The sequence below is a fragment of the Rattus rattus genome, chromosome 11 (assembly GCF_011064425.1).
Source record: "Rattus rattus isolate New Zealand chromosome 11, Rrattus_CSIRO_v1, whole genome shotgun sequence".
Taxonomy (NCBI): domain Eukaryota; kingdom Metazoa; phylum Chordata; class Mammalia; order Rodentia; family Muridae; genus Rattus; species Rattus rattus.
The window spans coordinates 67,467,671-67,489,160 of NC_046164.1; the positions used below are offsets into that span (position 1 = coordinate 67,467,671).

The following is a 21,490-nucleotide window of genomic DNA, read 5'->3' on the forward strand; positions in this document are numbered from 1 at the left end:
GAGCTCTGGTTGGTTGATATTGTTGTTCTTATGGGATTGCAAACCCCTTCGGCTCCTTCAATCCTTTCTCTAACTCCTCCAACGGGGACTCCAGTCTCAGTCCAATGGTTTGCTGTTAGCATTCACCTCTGTGTTTGTTATGCTTTGGCAGAGCCTCTCAGTAGACAGTTATATCAGGCTCCTGTCAGCATGAACTTCTTGGCATCAGCAATAGTGTCTGGGTTTGGTGGCTGTATGTATATGGGCTGGATCCCCAGGTGGGGCAGGCTCTGAATGGCCATTCCTTCAGTCTCTATTCCACACTTTGTCTCCATATCTCCTCCTCTGAATATTTTTGTTCCCCCTTTTAAGAAGGACTGAAGCATCCTCACTTTGGTCATCCTTCTTCTTGAGCTTCATGTGGTCTGAACACACAGACTTCTATCACAGCTTCTAAGAGCTCAGCCCTCTCTTGCCTGAGCACACAGCTCTGTTTCTGGGCACACATGGGGCTTAGGCAGGCACCTCTGGCCCTTCATCTTTGGAGAAGGTTGCCAAGGGCCAGCTTTTCTTTGGTGAGGGGTGGAAATGAAAGGACACAAGGGTCATCTCTTTAGGTCTCTTTCAGAATGAACAGTCACCTCACATCTGTTGTACATCAGGGAGAGGAGGAAGAGCTATGAGGCAGCAGCTGGCCACATAGCAACTCAGCGTCCAAGTCAACAGCACACATTTATGCCATGCTTGTGTTCCAGAGATCCACATCAAGCCACCTATTCCCTATCCTGAGCTCCAAGAAGGTAGATATGCCATTAGCCCCACTGCACAAATGGAAGAACTGAGACCAGAGAAGCTTATATGATCTAGTCAAGTTCATCCCCTAGAGTGGCGGCAAAGACTTGGCAATGTCTGAATTTCTCCCTCTGCTTCCTGAGGTGTCTCCTGTGATCTGCATTCAGCCCTGCGGGTCTGGTGTAGCTTGGCTATACCACTGAAGCTCATTGGCCCAAGGAAGAACAGGCTTGCTTGTCTGCCATTAATTTCCTATCAGGCACTCTTCCTTCTTTCATACATATTATCAGACAATCTTACAGCAATCTGGGTATCACCCCATACCACAGAGGAGAACCCCAGGACTGGCACCCAAACACCAGGTGTGTGTAGTCTTCTAGATAGGTCCAATTGGATGAGAAGCAGTGGTGTTTAGTCAGTCAGGTGAGGGTGGAGCTCCTTTTGCTCCCCCTCCTTTCCGTGGCTTCTGAAAATTTACCTTGGTCAAAAGGCACAAGGTGGGGCAGAAGGTTTGGAAGGAGGGGAATAGGTTAGGAAGACCTACTTCACACAGTGGCTCCCAGCGCCCAGCAGGTGGCAGGATGTGGCCAGAGATGCCCGGTCCCTGGGACGTCTGGGCCAGCAGCCCGCGCTGCCTGGTAATGTCAGCCTCCTGGGGAGCTCGTGCCACCCACTCTGGCCCCTCTGAGCCTAGGGTCCTTAGGCCTCCGGGACTCTGGAGAGACGCTCCCTCCCCTAGGCACTCCCCAGCTGCTGCAGAAGCCAGACCCAGATGAGAACCATTCCCCCAAAATCAGCCGCCTAAGCTTCACAGGGTAGGGGAATCCGGGGGACCCAGACAGGCAATTTCCAAAAATGTACATTTCTTTTTAAGTGAGCGACAGCCTCGTAGGCCTCAGCTTTTCAATGTACAATGAGAGGTTACTTTAGACCTCGCTGGTCTGGGCTCTCCTTTCACTCATTAAACATCCCGGGAAACAAAGAAGCAGTCCGTGGCCGAGCCAGTGGATGAGAGCAGTTCTGAGTCAATACGAACTGCCAAAGGCTGCCGGTGGGGAGTCCCGGGGACCCAGCAGCCCCAGGGAGGTCCCTTCCCTCGGAGTCCCCGCCTACCCGACTGTGAAGTGGGGGCGGTGGCTTCTAACTCTTGGCTGAGATCCGGGTCCACGCCCCCTCCTCCCGCTGCACGCCCTCCCACCCTCCTTTCTCTCCTCCTTTTTCCTCACCACCGTTGTGTGCTGAGCTGCACGGTGGTCTGGGCTCAGGGAGTTCCCGGGTTTCCATCCGTGTATTGTGCGTCATGGAGAGAACCGGGTGAGGGCTCAGGGTGTGCGGTGATCCAGCTGAGGGGACACCCTGGAGGAGGGGTGACCACCCGGTCCTCATCCCTGCGCTGCGATCGGCCCCCTCCACACACGCTACAACCCTGGCTGGCTGCCTGCTCTCACCGCAGCTTGCATCCTGCCTCCCTGGGCTCTTATCCCGCACACAGCATCCCAAGAGCATCCTGCATCCCTTATCGCTGTGAGAATCCTGCATCTGACATCCCGAAAGGAGAGGCCGGGCATGTAGTAGCAGCAGTAGCAGCGGAATATGGGCGGGAACCACTCCCACAAACCCCCAGTGTTTGATGAGAACGAAGAAGGTAAGAGCCTTCCCAGCACGACGAACCGCCACTCCCCGCCACTCCCCGTATCCCCAGGGCACCCCTTCCTTCTGCTATCCTTCACTGAGCGCCTGCTGAGTGTAGCGCAAGGATGGACAGATACCTGGGTCTCAGCACAGCCTTGTCACCCTGCACTGGCTGTGCACCGGCCCAGTGCTAGTCATAGAGCTCCAACCTGGCTACTTCTTAGGCTCTAGTGCTCGTTGGAAGCTCAGATCATGCTGAACCTAGAGTTGGGATAGAAGACTCGGAAAAGAAAAGGGGACTCAAGGTATCACTTTGGGGAGGGGGCATCACAGGAAGACCTTGCTTCACAGTAGAGCAGGGGGCGTTGTTCCTGCTCAACGTCCTGGGACTCCAAGGTGGCCTTCAGAGCTTGAGGTTAACAGACGGGGCCAACTGGGTGAAAGTGTACTACAACGTGTGTGTGCATGCATGTGTGTGTGTGTGTGAGAGAGAGAGAGAGAGAGAGAGAGAGAGAGAGAGAGGAGAGAGGAAAAGGGGGGAGAGAGAGAGAGAGAGAGGAAAGAGGGAGAGAGAGAGAGAGAGAGAGAGAGAGAGAGAGAGAGAGAGAGAGAGAGAGAGAGAGAGAGAGACTGAGAGAGAGACACTCCTACTATTTGGTCTCAGGACAGCCTAAGGAAACTTTGTAGCTGAAGTCAGTGGCTCTGAGGAAGGAGCCCTGCTTGGGGCTAGCTTCCTGGTGGGGAGCACTGTAGGCTATTTGCTTTGTATGGATGCCAGGACTGGAGAGTCCTTGCAGCTAATGGTGGCAGAATTTGGTATTTGGCTGATCAAAAGTGTAAGAAGTTTTCTTAGCGTTTACTTCCACTATTTACATCCTGAGACTCAACCACTCTGAACCCTCATTTCCCCATATCTGTGAAGGTTTCTAATCAGGTTGTTGGGGGCTCCATCATTAGTCACATGCGGAAAGTGTCTTATAGACCCCTGAGTTGGTTAATAACCTACTGTGTGATAATACACACTGGCTTCTCTCTGCCTAGCTATCTCCACTGTGCCCCAAATTAGAGTCCAGGCATCCTGTGCCTTTTTTCCTGCCAACAACTGTTCTGGACTTAGTCCTCACAGATCCCAATGGAACAGGTACTTTTCCGTGGCTGTTTTGTAGGGGTGGGGGTGGGGAAAGACAGAGAGAGACAGAGAGAGACAGTGAAGAGAGACAGAGAGAGACAGAGACAGAGAAGAGAGACAGAGAGAGAGACAGATAGACACAGAGACAGAGACAGACACACACACACAGATAGAAACAGACAGGCAGAGAGAGAGAGAGAGAGACAGACAAAGACAGACAGATAGACACAGAGACAGAGACAGACACACACACACAGAGACAGAGACAGAGACAGAGAGACAGAGAGAGACAGAGAGAGACAGAGAGGCAGACAGAGACAGAGACAGAGACAGACAGACACAGAGACAGAAATAGAGACACACACAGAGAGAGAGAAACAGACAGACACACACACACACACACACACAGAGAGAGAGAGAGAGAGAGAGAGAGAGAGAGAGAGAGAGAGAGAGTGTCTCTCAGTCATAGACTACAACCTGAGAACCGGTTCTGAGTTCTTCTTCTGTATAGAGTACAGGTTTGGCCACTCTAGAAACATCAAGGTTGACCGTCTCAAAATGGTGAGGTCCCACATAGGTGAAGACATTGCCTGCTGAGCCAGCCAGGTGGTCCTTCCTTGTATGAGGACATGTCTGTGTCTGGTGGGTCCACATGAACATCCTTGGTGATAGGCAGGTTCAGTACAGCCACAGGTTGTTTGATAGCTCCAATCTTCAGACAGGAGTGGGCTAGTAGAAGCCAGAGACAGTAGAGGCTCTGTCTGCTTCTAGGACATAACCGGAGGGAGTTATGACTTCCATGTAGCTTCACCCTTGTTTATGAGTTCATGGGTCTAGTCTGGGTCAAGGTCACACATAGTTTTCTTAACATCTCTGTCTCTTAAAAGTCATTTAGTAGGTTTAATTTTACATATATATATGCATATATATATATATCAGTTTTTCATCAACAGAGTCTAATATAATCCAGATATTATTTCTCTCCCATGAAACACACCTCTACATGGAACACTGGCATTTTTTTTTTAATAATTAGCACTCTAAAATCATTCTCGGCTCCAGAGACATTTAAACTCACCTTAATCAAACCCCCAGAGTGTTGTGTGTTAATACTTAATTTGTGTGGCAGATTACAGACTTCTACAGAAAATAACTCTCTAAATTCAATAAAAGAGTTTCTCATTGCACGTAAAGACAACAGGGGTTACCCTTAGCCTGTAACTATTTTTTTTATTCCTATAATTATTCTTATTTGATGTTGCCATTTATCACTCCCACCTTACACAAATACCAAATACGGTCAGGAAACCCACCCCCACATGTCATGCCTACATATTTTATTTTTGCAGACAAAGCACCCTTTCTTTCATGCTTAGCTCACAGAAGGGATTTGTCCCTTTGGTGGCAAGGATCCCGTTCATGCTTTATTTGCTCTAAAATATTCACTGTAGACGATGCTTTTGTTTTCCTGTCTTGGTTCCCCATCCAGATTCTGCTGGACCTGGGTGAGCCATCTGTTTTGGGGCAGGTTGAAGTGCAAGACTGGAACTCTCTAGTCCAGTGGAGCATGCACGCATGTGACTTACGGCCATTTCTGAGTACTTCCTGTGCACATGTGGAGTACAGTCCGCCAGTTCATTATGTCATCTGCATTTACATATAATCTTTCCCACACCTACCCCATGCTGGGCACCAGGAGTGGAAGCATGGTAGACGGTTCCTAACCCTGGGAGTGTAAACTCCCTTTCACACTTGAGTCTTTCAGAAGTGGCAGCAAAACTTGCCTTGGGAGGGACATTTCCAAAGATCGGAACGGGATGAACAAAGGCCGTCAGTAAAGATAAAGCATGGTTCATTTGGGGGTCTGGTAGAGCCTTTTGCATACCTGAGGAATGTGGAGCCTTAAGGTACCATAAAAGGCCCCTGAATGCCAGGCCAGTCTCAAAGGGCCCAGGCTCATTGGGGCCTGTGGAGCTGATCTTTCAGGAATTCTGGAAATACTGAATGGTTTTAGGCAGGGGGTAGTATGGGTCGGTGAACAAGCATGCTCCCTCAAGTGGCTGAGGTGCTGGCTCCTGAACAACCTGATATTAAGGACTTGAATGGATAAACCACGGCAGGAACTTCGCCAGTGTGTAACCGTTCTCCATTCTTGGGGGTGGGATGGGGCAGGGCATGGGGCTTCCTGGGTTCTGCTCGCAGCTGTCATGCTAACACCTTCAGCAAGAAGCTCGGAAGAGCACGTTCATGTCCCAAGAAGAATGGCTGCTCCAAGGTATTGACAGGGTTTCTCTCTTAGTGGCACGTGAAATAGTAGTGTGTTTACCGTAATGGCATCTCCAGGTGGAAGATGGCGCTTTCCCCACCTGGGCCTCTTTGAGCAAATGATACAAAACCCACAGGAAGTGCTTTTGATGGAACTCACTGCTTTGGGCCACTTGGCCCCTTCCGTATTTGCTTCAAGACCTGGTCCTGGCTAGCACACAGATTACCGGCATGGCCTGATGCTGCCCTCGTGCCTGCAGCTCTCTCTTCAGTGTCATCTGGGTGCAGCAGCCAGGCTGCATCAGGTCTCTGTTCAGTTCCCTTCTGTCTCCTTCTCTCTGGTCCTAGAGGCAGTTCACATGAAGATTGGGATGAAAACAAAGAACTTGTACATGCTCACTCGGACCTGCCCTCTGGGCTCTCACTGCTCTCTTATCCCAGTCAACTTTGGCTTTAGTTCATGTTTCCCTTCCCCACACCCTCCAGATCTTCACGAGGGCTTCACTGACCTCCCTCCTCATAATGGTGCTCTCTGCCCATCCCTTGCTGCATTTTCTTTCTGTCAATCATCACCACCTTACTGTACTATTGACACGATTATTTTCTTAATTATCATCCATGTTGGTTTTCTGTTACTGTGACGAAATACCTGAGCCTAACAACTACTAAGGACAAGTCTGTCTTAGTTCCCAGTTTCTGAGGGTTCAGACCCTCATTACTTGGCTCTGTTGGTTTTAGCTTGTGATGGAATGGCATTATGGACATGGCCAAGACATGTGTCCAGAGAAGTGGCAATCGAGAGATAAAGAGACCGGAGGAAGCTAGGGTCTCAGGATATCTTCAAAGGATATCACCAAGTGGCTTCTTCCTGCTTCTGAATCTAAGCCATTTACTCACTGGTAGAGAAAGACCAGTGAACTGAGGACACATTGAGGGATAAGTGAATAGATGTGCTAGGGAAGCCAGCTGGACATCAGGAGGACACATCTTAGGGAACCTGGCGTCTGGTTGTATTGCTGTTTGTCTGTGCTACAATGGCTGACAAGCAACTTAAAGAGGAGGGCTTTTCTGGCTCCCAGTTTGATGGGACACAGTCTGTCATGGGAAGAAAGGCTTGGCAGCCGGACCAGGAGGATGCTGGTTACATTGTATCGGCAGTTAGGAAGCAGAGAGCGAACAGGACTTGGGGTTTGTTTATGTAAATCGTAAAGCCCACCCTGTCATGACCCACTTCCTCCAGCAAAGTCCACCTCCTAAAGGCTCCATGACCTTTCCAAATGGTGGCACTAGCTAAGGGCAAAGTGCTCAGAAACACAAGCCTGGTGGGAGATGGCTTTAAGCCCCAGCACTGCTGATAGGTTGTATCAGTCTTGAAGGTGAAGGTGCACACTGGGAGAAGTCAATTTATACCACTCGTTTAAATGAGCAATGAGGGCTGGTCGGAGAGGCACAGGGGTTTTACAGCAGAGAGTAGCAATCGGAGTGGCTGTACCTTTATCAGGTCCCATCTCTGAAGGTTTTCGCCTGCTTTTGGTGGCGTAGGTTGGTAGGTAACCTAGTCTTTGACAGATGGCCCTCTGGAGATCTTTTGCTTCCAAATCGCAGTTCTATGGGTCTTCTATAGCAGCAAACGCAGTAAGGAGGGAACTGAAGGCTAGGCTCGTGAAAGGTTAGAGCTCTGTTGAGATGGGAACTTTATGAGAATTCCAGTGTTCCAAGGCCTAAAAGAACGCCTGGAGTAGAACTGATATGCTAATAAACTCTGGCCATGTGAGTGAGTGTCTCTTCAGCCACACCTTAGTTCTGCTTCTCAAGTAGTCTCTGGAACCTTCCTTCATGCGTCCTCTGCTTTCTTCTGTAGGCTTTATGCTAGGGCAGACTTTCTTCCCATGGAACCCACCGGCCCCGAGACTCCACGTGGAGGAGAGAGCTCATAGTCCTCATTTCACTGCAGAGACACCAGTGACTAGTTCCTAGTAAGACTTGAACCATTCTGTAAGCAGGGAGATCTGATGCGCTAATCAGTCAGCCCAGATTGCCCAGGCCTTGCCTGGACACTGGGTAGAGTCACCTGTACTCAAGGCACCTAGTACATATGGAAAAAACACCCAAGGAATACCAGGATATCCATAGAAGGAGGGCAAGTGGATGCTGCAGTGAATCCAAATAGTGTTCAAACAATGTTGACACCCGTAACCACAATGGAACTTAAACCACCCTCTCCAGATCTGTCAGAGAGGGACACAATGGTTTGGGACTCTAACTTATCTCATGCAATTGTTAAATCCCTTGTTAGTCCACTCTCCACTAGATAGCAACATGTCTGAGGTTATGGGCTTATAAAAGAAAGTTTCTTTTCTTTTCTTTCTTTTTTTTTTTTTTTTCTTTTTTTTTTTTTGAGCTGGGGACCGAACCCAGGGCCTTGTGCTTGCTAGGCAAGTGCTCTACCACTGAGCTAAATCTCCAACTAAAAGATTTAATTTTGGCTCATGGATCTGCACGTTTCTGCCCTTGATGGGTCAGCCCCACTGTTTTAGACGTGTAGTGGAGCTGAACACATGGATCAAGTGGTGGAGGGAAACCTTAAGCTATGAAGCAAAATCGAACAGCAGAACCAAGGTAGAACTGTCCCTGAGGGCAAGGCCCCAGTAGCTGGGAGACCTCCCACTTAGGGACCCCATCTTGACAGTCTCCCTGCTATACTGCTGGTGAGCGTGAGCCTTTGGACAGATTCAGCATCCAAAGAACAACACAGGCCACTTTCTAAATGAGACCGGGACCTCTTTGAAGAATGGCAATTTCTTGCTTTTTTTTTTCTTTTAATTTTTGCCCTGCCAGGCCCAGGACGTAGGCTGAAGGTGGTCCCTTACTGGGGGGGGGCAGTCAATTTTCTGTGTCCCTCTGGGTTCTGGAGCTACGGAGGAGTGACCACAGACATTCCAGTTTTACAGTCAGTGATGTTTGTGTGGACTTGGGAGTGGAATGAGCTTCCTGCCTCTGCTCTCAGGTTTCTACCTCGGAACAAACAGGCAGGGAATTGAGTGTGCAGAATGGATGGCATTCTGCAAGGAGCTTGGCAGTTCCCAGTCGCAGTACATGGGAGCCTAGGAGACAGCCCGAACCGAGATGTGCACACCAGGCAGTCTGCAGTGTTAAAACATTGTTTGCACGCGGTGACTCTGTTGAAAACAGAGCTCCCTCTGCCCCATCACTGGTAAGACTCGATTCGTGCTTTAGGGGACAGCTGAAGAGAGTGGCTCTTCAATTGCGGGAGGATGAAGGCAGGGTTGATCCCCAGGTTGAGGAAAGGTTTAAATGAATCAGAGGAAAGGGGGTGCTGTTGGAGGATGAGTTGGTGTCAGCTAGCACTGAGGCAGCCATGTTCCTCAGAGAACTCGAAAGAACAATACTCCAAGCATTACATGGGTGCTTAAAACGGAGGCTTTGAGCCCTGGAAGGCAGAGATGGAGTTCCTCAGAGGGATCTTGGGACCCCCCCTACCTTACAGGGTTACCATGCACTCGTTACCATGGTAGTGAGGGAAAGTTTACAACAGCAGAGGGGAATCAGCTACCTGAACTCCCAGAGAAGGGAAGCTGGGGTCATTTTCAGGCAGAGTCAGCCCCAGCCAAGGAAAACGTGAAGTCAGTGCTGTCGCCAACTTGGGAATCTTTCTCCTTCCAGTGCTTGGCTTTTTGGTCTTCCTGAGTGTCCTAACTCATTGCGGATTTTGCCTTCTGGCTTGTCTTACCTAGACACTCTACCAGTGAATCATCAAAGCAAATGGCTAACCTTCCCAGGGTGGGTTATTAGCACTGTGTACCAGAACAGCACTCCTTTTTCTTAAAATACAAAACAAAACAAAACACTCACTTTATTTCTAATTATGTATGTATGCACGTGTGTGTGTGTGCACGCGCACTAACTCACAATGTCATGTGAATGCTGACATCTATGGAGGCCAGAAGAGGGTGTCAGATCTCCTGGAGCTGGAGTTACAGGTGGTTGTGAGCACCCTGATGTGGGTGCACCCTGAAGTGGGTGCTGGTATTCTCAAAGAGCAGCAAGCACTCTTAACCAGTGAGCTATCTCTCAAGTACCCCTTTTCTTTTGTGCATGGGTGTACTTTAAAGTTCCCTGTCCCCTTTGAAGTTGTGAGGGACATGTGAATTACTTTGGTCCAAATGAGCGGCATTGGTGTGTATCTAATCTTGGGTGATATATATTTCATGTCCGTCGATCTTAAGGCAAGCAGAATTATCCAAAAGGTAGAACTTTACTTCAGTCTGGCTTGAAGAGTGTGAGAACAGCATTGACTAGAGGCCACACCCTTTTCCAGCTAGCCAGGAACCATAGAGACCAGCTACTTCAAGCCAGGGCAGTTCAGATGCTTGTTATTGCAAAGTTACTCAGCCTACCCTGAGTTAACCCTAAGTCAGCTGTCCCTTGAGCACAGCATTTTCGTTTTTACAGTTAAGAATCTCGTTAGTGATGTTGCTAACCTCCACACACTTGATCACACTGAGAGAATTTTCTCCTAACCTGATTTGCCAACAAGTTTTACTTTTACAAGTATGGGCTGATTTTTCACAAATTCCTTTCCTATGTCTGTGGAGATAGTATGTGGATTTTTCAAATGTAATATTAAATCGACTGATTTTTTTTTCTTTTTTTCTTTTCTTTTTTTCGGAGCTGGGGACCGAACCCAGGGCCTTGTGCTTGCTAGGCAAGCGCTCTACCACTGAGCTAAATCCCCAACCCCTGATTTTTAAATGTTAAATCAACTTTTCAATATTAGAATAAATCTCATGTTTTACTTATGGGTTCTATTGCTGTGATAAAACACACTCAAAAACAAAACAAAACAAAGCAAAACAAAATAAAACCCAGCTGGAAGAGAAAGGGGTTGTTTCAACTTACAGTGCCCAGGTCACACTCCATTACTGAAAGAAGTCAGGGCAGGAACGCATGAAAGGAGCCTGGAGGAAGAAGCTGACGTGGAGGCCATGGAGGAGTACTGCGTACCAGCTTGCTCCTCATGGGGTTTTCAGTCTTTGTTCTTATATACCCCAGGTCCACCTTACCATGGTGGCACCACTCACACTGGGATGCCCCCTCACACATTAATAATCAACCACCAATCAAAATAAAACAAAAACTAACCAGGATTCCCACTTATTATGATGTGACATTATCTTGGATTTGATTTGCTAGTATTTTGTTTATTTTTCATAGGAAGGTATTACACACTCTAAGTGATTCACAACAGATTAGGAAAAATGCTCAGTGAATGTACAACTTATAAAAATGACAGGAGGAGAATCTAAATATCAGAGAAGTTCTATAGTTCTATGCCCACTGAGTCTTGCTGAGAAGACAAGTCTAAGCCTAGGTGTCTTATTAGGCACACTTCCCCAGATATGAGAGCTAGCAATCTTCAAAAAAGTCTCCAGAGAATGAGTGGAAAGACTATCTTTAAAAATACTTTTTATTTATTTATTTATTTATTTATTTATTTATTTATTTATTTATTTTATTAACTTGAGTATTTCTTATATACATTTCGAGTGTTATTCCCTTTCCCGGTTTCCGGGCAAACATCCCCTTCCCCCCTCCCCTTCCTTATGGGTGTTCCCCTTCCCATCCTCCCCCCATTGCCGCCCTCCCCCCAACAATCACGTTCACTGGGGGTTCAGTCTTAGCAGGACCCAGGGCTTCCCCTTCCACTGGTGCTCTTACTAGGATATTCATTGCTATCTATGAGGTCAGAGTTCAGGGTCAGTCCATGTATAGTCTTTAGGTAGTGGCTTAGTCCCTGGAAGCTCTGGTTGCTTGGCATTGTTGTACATATGGGGTCTCGAGCCCCTTCAAGCTCTTCCAGTTCTTTCTCTGATTCCTTCAACGGGGCTCCTATTCTCAGTTCAGTGGTTTGCTGCTGGCATTCGCCTCTGTGTTTGCTGAAAAATACTTTTTATTAATTAATGTGTATGTGTTAACTTGCATGAATTTACATGCACTGAGTGTATGCAGTACATGTGGAGGCCCAAAGAGGGCAGCAGAACGTCCACAGCTAGAGTTACAGCAGGTTGTGAGTCTCCATGTCCAGGCTAAGAACGGAAGCCAGGTCCTCTGCAAACAGAGGTTATTCTTAACCACTGAGCCAGCTCCCCAGCCCCAACAGTATCTTTTTGATGTTTCAGTATCATTTTAATGATGTTTAACTGGTGCCATTAGCAGGACTGAAGATGAACATTGCTATTATTTGGAAGGATTTGTGAAGGGCTGCTACAATGTGTGAATTTCAAGTTACAAACACAATGTTGCTTCCAACATCCTAATCTCTACCTAGTGTCTGTAGCATCTGTAGTAAGGGCTCCTTTTTCAAGTCTGGCTTTGACAGCTTGTACTTCCTTTCCCAATTATTTTTCTTGATTGATCTTTGGTTTATCAGCTGTTGGCTTTAATTAGTATTTGTCTGATTCCTGTTTGATTTCTTTGTTTAACTGTTTTTTTTTTTTCTTCAAGGTTTTGAGACAGCTCTATTTTCTGGTTCATACTACTCTTATTTCTTATTTTGTATTTCCCTTAAGTGTTACTGCTGAAATTATTTTCTCTCGATTGAATTATTTCCTTTGGCATTCCTCCTAGTGTCTGCCTACTGTTAAAAACTTTCCCCACTTTCTGTGTGTCTTAAAATGTCTTTATGTGTATGCCTGATTATTTTGTGGCTGTCAAGTTCCATATTGCCACTTTCTCCTTTAGCAGTCTAAAGTAGATCCCGTTGTCTTCTCTCTTCCATCATTTGGACTGAGAGGTAGCAGCTAGCTCTGCTTTTGTTCCACTTATTTTCCTTGTCTGCACGTCTTAAGGGTTTTTTTTAAAACATTTTATAGTTTTCAGGAGTATGGCACAATGTATCCATCCACCTGTGAGGTTCTGGTTGTTTCCACTTTTGCAGAGGGCTTCCTGAGCCTACCTTCATATGTCTTAGCTTTAGAGGATACTTCTTTTGCCTCCTAATACTGTCCCTGATGCTAACTGTCCACACTTCATCACATTGAGAGCACAGGGCCATGAGCCTTCCCATGGAGACCCTGTGTAGCTCTAGCCACAATTTTGTGTCTCAAGCTATCTTGTTGTTTAAGTCTGAACATTTTCTCTCAGCCTGCTTATTTTAATCACTTCCAGTCTGTCTCGCTGTTAAGTGCAACCATCAAGCTCCCCGTGTTAACTGTTGAGTTTCCATCCGGGAACTGCTGACTTCATTTCTTCAATGGCTTTCAATTCTCAGTACAGGAATTGGTAATTTCATTTTTTTTGAGCAACCCTGTGGATCTTCCCCATTGCCTGATTTTGTCTTTCTTTTTGTGTGGTTAGTACGTTTCACACAGTAGCATGTATTGATAAACTATATAGTGTGTAACTTTAGTTAATTTTATGAATTAGTTGGAAAGTTACAGAGATAATGTTAGGCTTCAGAGAATGTTCCCTTCACAACAGTGACCTCCGTATGGCAAGCTGTCAGCCATGCTTCATGTGAATCCTCACAGAGAATGGGACAGGGGTATTGCAATCCTATGAGAACAGTCTTGCTACCTTTGTTCCTAGAATGTAGCCTTTGATATTCCTGAGGTATGTCTGGGGTATTGGGCAAGCCTCCCAATTGGTAAGCTCTCAGTTTTAGTATTGGCTTCTGCTCACCATCTCTAAGGACACCCAGCTCTGGTGGCTTTTCAGTCTCTCAGAATTTTCAGATTTGATAGAACTTCTTGAAGAAAAACAGTCCTTCTTTGAACTGACCTTTTTCTTGCACATTTCACCTGAATCTCTGTTCTCCACTGAGAATGCTGTTGTTCCTCCAAATGGATTTTCCAAAGATAAATTGTGTGTGGTCATTATAGCTTCTCTTTAGTCATTGAGTTATTGGCCAAAGTGACCCAGACTGATGGAAGTCACTTTCCTCCACGGTGTTAGTATATAAGAGCTGTTTGCAGAGAGACACCTACGTCTCCTGACATTCTCCCACGCTAGCTCTCCTCACTCCCACAGCCTCATCCCCGGCTTCCGCTCCTCTCCCTGCCACCATTCCAGTCTCTCTGTGTTATTCCTCAAGCTGCTGCACCTTGAATCCTGGCATCACTCCAGTGAAATGGCTTTTGTGAGCGCCTCCATGACATGCTGGTTCTTCAAAACACCAGAACTCACCATCATACAGATATAGCATGCCAAATTGTGTTGATGCTCCCTGGACATTTCTCCATCCCTTTTCCAAACATTCTTGTCCCTAGACAATAGTGTTTAGTTTGTATTGTGTTCAGGAATCATAAAAATGGTCACAAGTTTTAGGTATTCTTTTGTGACTTGCTGCTCACTGAAGACCAAGTCTCAAAGATTCAGCCATGAGGCTACTGATACCAGGAGTCTGTTCATTTTTGGTGCTGTATAATGTTCCATTGTGTGACCATCATTCACTTGCCTTCCTGCTTCTAGATATTTGTCCTGTTTCTGGTATCTGGCTCTGGTGAGTAGCTCTGCTGTTCCTAACTTTGCATGCTTCCATGATACTCATGAACAAGAATCTTTTCTGGGATGTGCACTGTAGGAGAACTTCTGGCAGACAATAGGTACACGTGCAGTTTTCTAAGATCCTAACAAATACTTTCCAGAGTGATTTATCACCAGGAAGCCAAGCGTAGTCACTTCCCAGTCTCTCCATGAACGCTGTGCTGTAGAGACAGGGCTTAGTCAACCTCACATGGTTTACCATCTTCTTATAGTCTCCCTTGTTTCTGCATCCACAGGGATGCCGACTATATCAATCACGTTTAACAAAATCTAACCAAATACCACCACTGCCAATTGACACTAAGCTTTTATGATTGGGCGTGCATTATCTGTTTAAGGCATATCTTAAATTGAGGCGCAAATTTAAAGTGCTTAAAGTTTTGGGGGACAGATACCAGACTTGGTGACATATTGTGGTGGTTTGAATAAGAATAGCCCCCGTAGGCTCACATATTTGAATGCTTAAATCATCAGGGAGTGACCCTGAAAGGATCAGAAAGATGGAAGTGTGGCCTTGTTGGAGAAAGTACGTCGCTGGGGGTGGGCTTTGAGGTTCCAGAAACCACACTAGACCTTGGCTCTCTTCTGCTGCCTGCAGACCAGGATGTGAACCTCTCAGCTAGGTCTCCAGCAACATGTGTGCCTGTGTGTTGGCACACAGTTGAGTTCTTTCTCTTATTTTTTTTTCTTTCTTTTTTTCGGAGCTGAGGACCAAACCCAGGGCCTTGCGCTTTCTAGGCAAGCGCTCTACCACTGAGCTAAATCCCCAACCCCAAGTTCTTTCTCTTATTAATGCTGCCTTTATCATGGAATAGAAGAGTGACGAAGGCACGCCTGTAGGACCAGTACTTTGGAGTCAGAGGCAGAAGGATTTTAAACTTGAGGGCTGCCTGGTCTACAGAGCAAGGTCCAGTCAAGTGGATCTGCATAGCTAGTGACTACCACACAAGGAAGCACATCTCTTTTGGCCTTGCAACCCTTTTGTGCTACCGAGCCTTTCATTTTGTCAGTTGGACGAGCAAGCAGTTGCATGTCATTGCGGCTTCAATGTGTTCTCTCATTAAGGAACCTGAGGCTGCTTCATTAATTTAGCTCCTACTTGTTTTCCTGCTTCTGCAAAGGACCATTTCACAGCTTCTTCCTTTTTTTTTCTGGGGAAGAATGTACTTTCATTTGCAGAGGTTTGCTGTAGTCCTACCTGACGCTGTGGGATGCATGCATTTTCTCTGCCTTCCTCTGGCCCTTTCTAGTCATCCACGATGTCTTTATTTTAAGGTGGTTGTACTTACTGAACTTTCCGCATGGCCTGCGGTGTGTTTTCTCCATTGGCGACGGCTGTGGGAGGGCTCAGCTCACCGCTGGCAGTGCCACCTCTGGGCTGACATTTTCTCAATTGCAGTTCCCTCTTCCCAAATTACTCTAGCCTGTGTCGAGCTGACATAAAACTAGCCAGCATAACGCCACTCTGGTTCAAGCACCGCACATCCTTTGAACTCCAGGGACCTCCCTCCTCCAGACATTTGTACTTAAGGGCATAGCTTTCACTGAGAGCAGCATAGCTAATTCACAGCTACAATGATGGCAGTTCCTGGCTTAACACCCTTCAGTGGTCCTCACTGGTCTATTAGTTAAAGATGAGAATTGTAATAGGTCTCGGAGGCCCTTGATGGTCCAGAACCTGTTCAGCTCTCTCAGTTCATCTTTTTTTTTCACTTTTTTTTTGGAGTTGGTAACTGAACCTAAGGCCTTGCACTTGCTAGGCAAGTACTGTACCACTGAGCTAAATCCCTAACCCCTCTCAGTTCATCTTTACTGAGTTGTTAGTCACTGGACTTAAAATTCCTTGCCCAAACACTGGCACAGGGCAGCTGTGTTAGTTTCTTTTCCTGTTACTGCGATGAGACATCCTAACACAACTTTAGGGAGAAAGGAACGGTTCTAGCTCACAATCCCAGGTTACAGTGCATCATGGTTGGGTCGTCACAGCAGCAGGAGCGTGAGGCAAGCTGCTCACATTATGTCTGCAATCAGAAGACAGATGTGGAAGCATGCCTCCTCACTAGGGCTCCTTCACTCTCTACACTTAGGTATCCCAGGATCCTCTGCTTAGGGAAGAGTGCCAGCCACAGTGGGTGGATCTTCTCTCTTCAACTAATGTAATCAACAAAACCCCATGCCCATGCCCAGAGGCCATGCCCCGGGTGATTCTAGATTTGAGAAGCTGACAACCCAGGTACCCAGCAACTGTCCCGTGAAGTCGGCACAGGCTTCTTTACCATGCCCCTCACAGCTGACCATCTAGTTATTCTGAAAATTAATGTGAGGTCTCCACCCTCCCCGCTAGGTTCTGTTGCCTTGTGGACTCTTCTGTGGGTATCGGCAGCCTAGAAAGTCACTGCATTGCATTGAACTTTTCATGAATATATGTCAGAATAGGCAAGCAAAAGCCAGGCAACCTTTCACCAGGGTTTGAAGAGCAGGTAAAGGAACCAATCCTAGTGCATTTAAAATGGCACAGTGTGGGAGGGGTTATGATGGCTAATTGAAAGGAAGCAGCAGTTTCTAGCTTTGCTATGGCTTAATGACAGAAACAGCCAGAAAACAGCTGGGTAGAGAGGTGGGGCACAGAGAAGGTACACCAAAGCTTAATGTCGTATGTGTATAGACTTGGAGGAAACCATTGGCTCGGTTTGGAAATATATTCAACACATTACAGCAATCCATTGACTCTGGAGATAGCCTCGAGAGAAGGCTGCTTCCCCGAAAGGCTCTCACTTAAAAATGCAGAAATATCAATTTCAGCAGATATACGTGTCTACCATAGAAATGCAGAAGACGTTAAAAAACGACGCAATGTGGCTTCTCCAAACATTTATGATTCTCCTGCAACCAACTCCAAATATGCTGAGGGGGATGAAATACCAGACAAGAACTCAAAATAATGATTCAAAACATCAATGAATTTTAAAAAGTACAAAAAAAAAATCTTAACACATCCAGGAAGATAGCACAAGATGTGATGAGGAGTCTGGGGGATGGAGGGGATTGATTTTGAAAGAGTCACAAAAAGAAATAAAAATCTCAGTGAAAATAAGAAACTTGACACGACTTAAGATCATCTGAGAAGCGCATCTCAGTTGAGTGATTGTCTCCATCGGGTTAGCTCATAGACATATCTGTAAGGAATTGGCTTGATCATTAATTGATACAGGAGGGCCCCTCCCACTGTGGGCGGCACCATTCCCTGGGCTGGTGGTCTTGGGCCTTTTCAAAGAGATAGTGAAGCATGAGCCCGAGTGAGCTCTAAATCGGCATTGCACTACAGTTTCTCCTTGAGTTCCTGCCACGGTTTCTGTCATTGATGGACTGTGACCCGTAACCTGAAATAAACCTCTTCTTTCCTCAAGGTGCTTATGATGAGATCCCAGCAACAGTAAGGTAATACAAATACTTAGTAATAATAATAATAATAATAATAATAATAATAATAATAATAATACTGCAAACACTTAGTAATAATAATAACTGAAAAATCTTACCAACAGATTATATCAAGTGGAGGGAAGAATTTCCAGGATTGGAGGGCAGAGCTGATGAATTATAACATCAGAAAGTAATGAAGCAAGAACAACAACCATGAACAAAGCACATGAAACTTTTAAGCCTGGGATGAGATTAAAAGACTAAACTTACCTATTTGGGAGGCAGAAAAAGGCACTGAGAAAAAAGTTAAAGCCACTACCCCCCAAAGCCCTACTGAATGATAATAGTGGAGATTCCCCACGTCTTGGGAAAGCTATAGACAGTCAGGCCTAGAGTGCATTTAGAATCCCAAACAGAGGAGGTCAGAAATATCCTCTCTGTGCCATATTATAGTTAAGACTCCAAGGGAACTGTACCAGGATAGAGGATTGCAAGTGGTGATAAAAAACTATAAAGTCACTTCCAGAGGCAAATGTGTCAGAGCAGCAACAACGTTCTCAACTGAAATGCACCAGCTAGGAGCTCATGGAATGATGTGTTCCAAGACCTGAAAGACAACTGGCCACAGGGCCAACACTAGCCAGCAGAGTTGTCTTTTAGAGTTAAAGGAGAAATAAAGTGTTGTTGTAAGATTATAATAAAATCTGTCTTTTATCCCGCATTAGATCCAGCACTGCAGTGCCCCCAAATATCTGCTGGATATATTCATCTCAGTCAGCAAAGCCTCTCATTCGCTTTCCTCCATCCCATATCACACTGCCTATGGCTTCTCTCTGAGCCTGACAGCAATCTCTCTACCCATCTAGTTCCCAAGGCAGGTTGCCACCATGCCAGAGATATACACCCCAATTCCATGGCAGTAGTATTTCTGGCCACCACATACTCTCCTAATCTTAAATCCTTCCTTCTTGTCCAATGACAGGCCTTGTTCTGTCTTGAACCTGCCTACACCTGCATGATGACATCATCCTACGAAAACGACCTTCTAGGATAAACATTAGCGAAAGGAGTTTATGATCGCTAACCTGACTTTAAAGAAGATACTTAGAAGAATTCTACATACACACAAGAGGAAGATAAACATGGTAATAAGAGTACAGAAGCAAACAAGTCTCAGTAGAACTGTAGATAATTAAATCAGAAAAGAATCAAACATCAGAAAAACAATAAGGTTATGACCCTAGATGTAAATGGTCTTAGTTATTCAAATTAAAAGATTCAGACAGGACAGTTGGCTTGAAAAACAAATCCAACTGTTTGCTTCTGGCAAGAAACATACCTCACTCACAAATGCCTAGATACAGAGTGAGGAGTAATGAAAATGATGTTCCCAGTAAACAGAAAATGGAAGCAAACAGGAATTATGTCTGGAAAAGCAAATTTCAGGCCAAATAATTTTGCAGCTACTTATCTGGCAGAGGATTAATATCCAGAAAATGCAAAGATCTCAAGTTCAGCACTGTTGTGTGAGTGTGGTAAAGACCTCTGGCCTTGTAGGACTGGCTGTGTGCGAAACTCTACACAGGACCTTGTGAATACACAAAAATTCTTGATGCTTTTGATGGAATCTCTAAAATAGAAGTGTAGCTATACCAAACAGATGAGAAACAACAACACCATCCCCCTAAGAATCCCCCAAATCATCCAAACAAAAACAGCTAGGCACGATTAAAACAGAACTAGGTTATTGGAAACTGGAAGGGGCATATGAGAGCTGGCTCAGTGGGCAAAGTGTGTATAGGCAAGGGTGAGGACCTACCGCCTGTATAAAGCCTGGAGGAGTAGCTTGCATTTGTAAACTCAGTGTCCTATGGTGAGATGAGAGACAGAGCTGGAAGAGCTTCTAGAAGCTCACATGCCAGCCAGGGCTGCTGAAATAGTGTGTCAGGGAACAAGGACCCAGTCTCAAATAAAAAGGACTAACAGCCAAGGTTGTTCTATGACAAGCATACATGCACCGTGGCATAGTTATGTCCACAGGCTTGCTACAGGAAAAACTACTGCAAGGTACCCAGAGGAGCTGATTCTCAGGCTGAAAATGAACTAAGTCTAGCAACGTTTCAGCAAAACCTTGTGAGCCATTGGAAAATACTCCAGTCAGCTGGAAAATGACCAATACCATTAGGTATCTTTGGTTGGTCGATGTGAAACTAATGTAACAAAATGTTCTGTCTAAAAGAAAAAGGACTAGAATCTGAACATCAGAAAAGCCCAGAGAACAATCAACAGATGAGCAGAGAAGCGTAAACAGATACTTTTCAAACCACGTACAAATTGCCAATAAACACATGAGAAATAAAGGTCAGATTTTAAAGTTGCCACTGGTGCAATGCCGATAAAGACTGCAGGGAAATTCCAGCCAGCCCCAGTCAGAATGGCTTCCACGTAGGCAACTATAGTGGGACTGGGAGTGTAGCTCAGGGTTAGAGCAATTGCCCAGCATGCATCAGGCTCTGGGTTCATCCCCAGTGCTGCTAAAACCACAAAGAACAAATGCTGTAGGATGAGGGAGATTAAGGAAACTTACACAGGGTTGGTAGGAATGTAAATTAGTCTAGTCACTACAGAAGTCGGTATGCGGCTTCAGAAAACTAAAAATAGAAGTGCCACGTGACCCAGATCCAACTCCTGGGCATATCCCCAAAGGAGTCAAAGTCAGGGTACAGCAGCAACACCTGCTCGTGTTTATCACCGCTCTGCTTGTGACAGCCCAGGCATGACGTCAGCCCAGACTCCCGTCAGGGAGTGAATGCCAAAAGGAAGTGTGCTCTGCACGCGCAGTAAAGTATTATTAAGCCACAGAGGAGAAACAAACCATATCATTTGCAGGAAAATGGATTAAATGTATCATTAATAATGTCGAATATGTTGGACTTAGACTAATTTCTCATGGTTTCAAATGTCGGATCTGGATGGGGGGGAAAGGCATGAAAGTAAAAGGAGGAACAGGAAGGGACCAAGGAAGTGAGACAGGAAGTGATTAACCAAGGGTCAAGTGAATGCTATCAACGTAGTAGCATTTCCTGATGACCAAGCATGTAAGTCTCTGAGCCCATGGGAGCCATTTCTTCAAACCTCCATGGCTATCTTCCTCAATCCCACGCTCCCCTTTGGATAGTCTCTCATTTAACTTGTCCTTCACCAACTGAGCTGGCTCACTTTCCAGGAATCCTCAAGGATCCTCCTGTCCCGGTCTCCCTTGCTCTAGAATAACAAGTGGAACAAAGGTATATGCTACCACACCTGAGGTTTTTTGTTTTTTGTTTTTTTTTGCTTTTAAATGCGGGTTCTGGAATCTAAATCCTGCATTCATGCTTGTGTGGCAAACACATTACCAAGTCGCCAGCCTCTCCACTCCAGGGCTGCTAAGCTTTTGGTCCGCCTTGGTTGATAATAAGCTCGGTGGACATCTTTTGAGTAGAACTGTGAGTAAATAAACCATAGCAGAGCAGGGTGGTGACTGTGGGCTGCTGGGGCTGGCACTCTGGAGAGGCTATCAGAGCGTGACCAGCTGAGGCATTTACCTGTGGCTTTATGTGGTGGCAGGTCTCTGAAGAAAGATGACCCCTCCACATTTTCCCCAACACTGCCGTTGTGGGTCTTGTAGTCAGTTTTTAAAAACACTATAGCCCACCTTCTGACTCC

At 46.1% G+C, this 21,490-nt stretch overlaps 1 protein-coding gene across 1 annotated transcript in view; it reads left to right on the forward strand.

The window, feature by feature from the left end:
• The first annotated feature begins 1,993 nt into the window (after positions 1-1,993).
• Positions 1,994-21,490, forward strand: part of Stk32b (serine/threonine kinase 32B) — a 238,002-nt gene continuing 218,505 nt past the window's right edge. The window contains 1 exon segment of the mRNA XM_032916591.1: positions 1,994-2,416. Within this exon segment, the coding sequence (XP_032772482.1) occupies positions 2,365-2,416 (52 nt within the window). The 5' untranslated portion in view covers positions 1,994-2,364.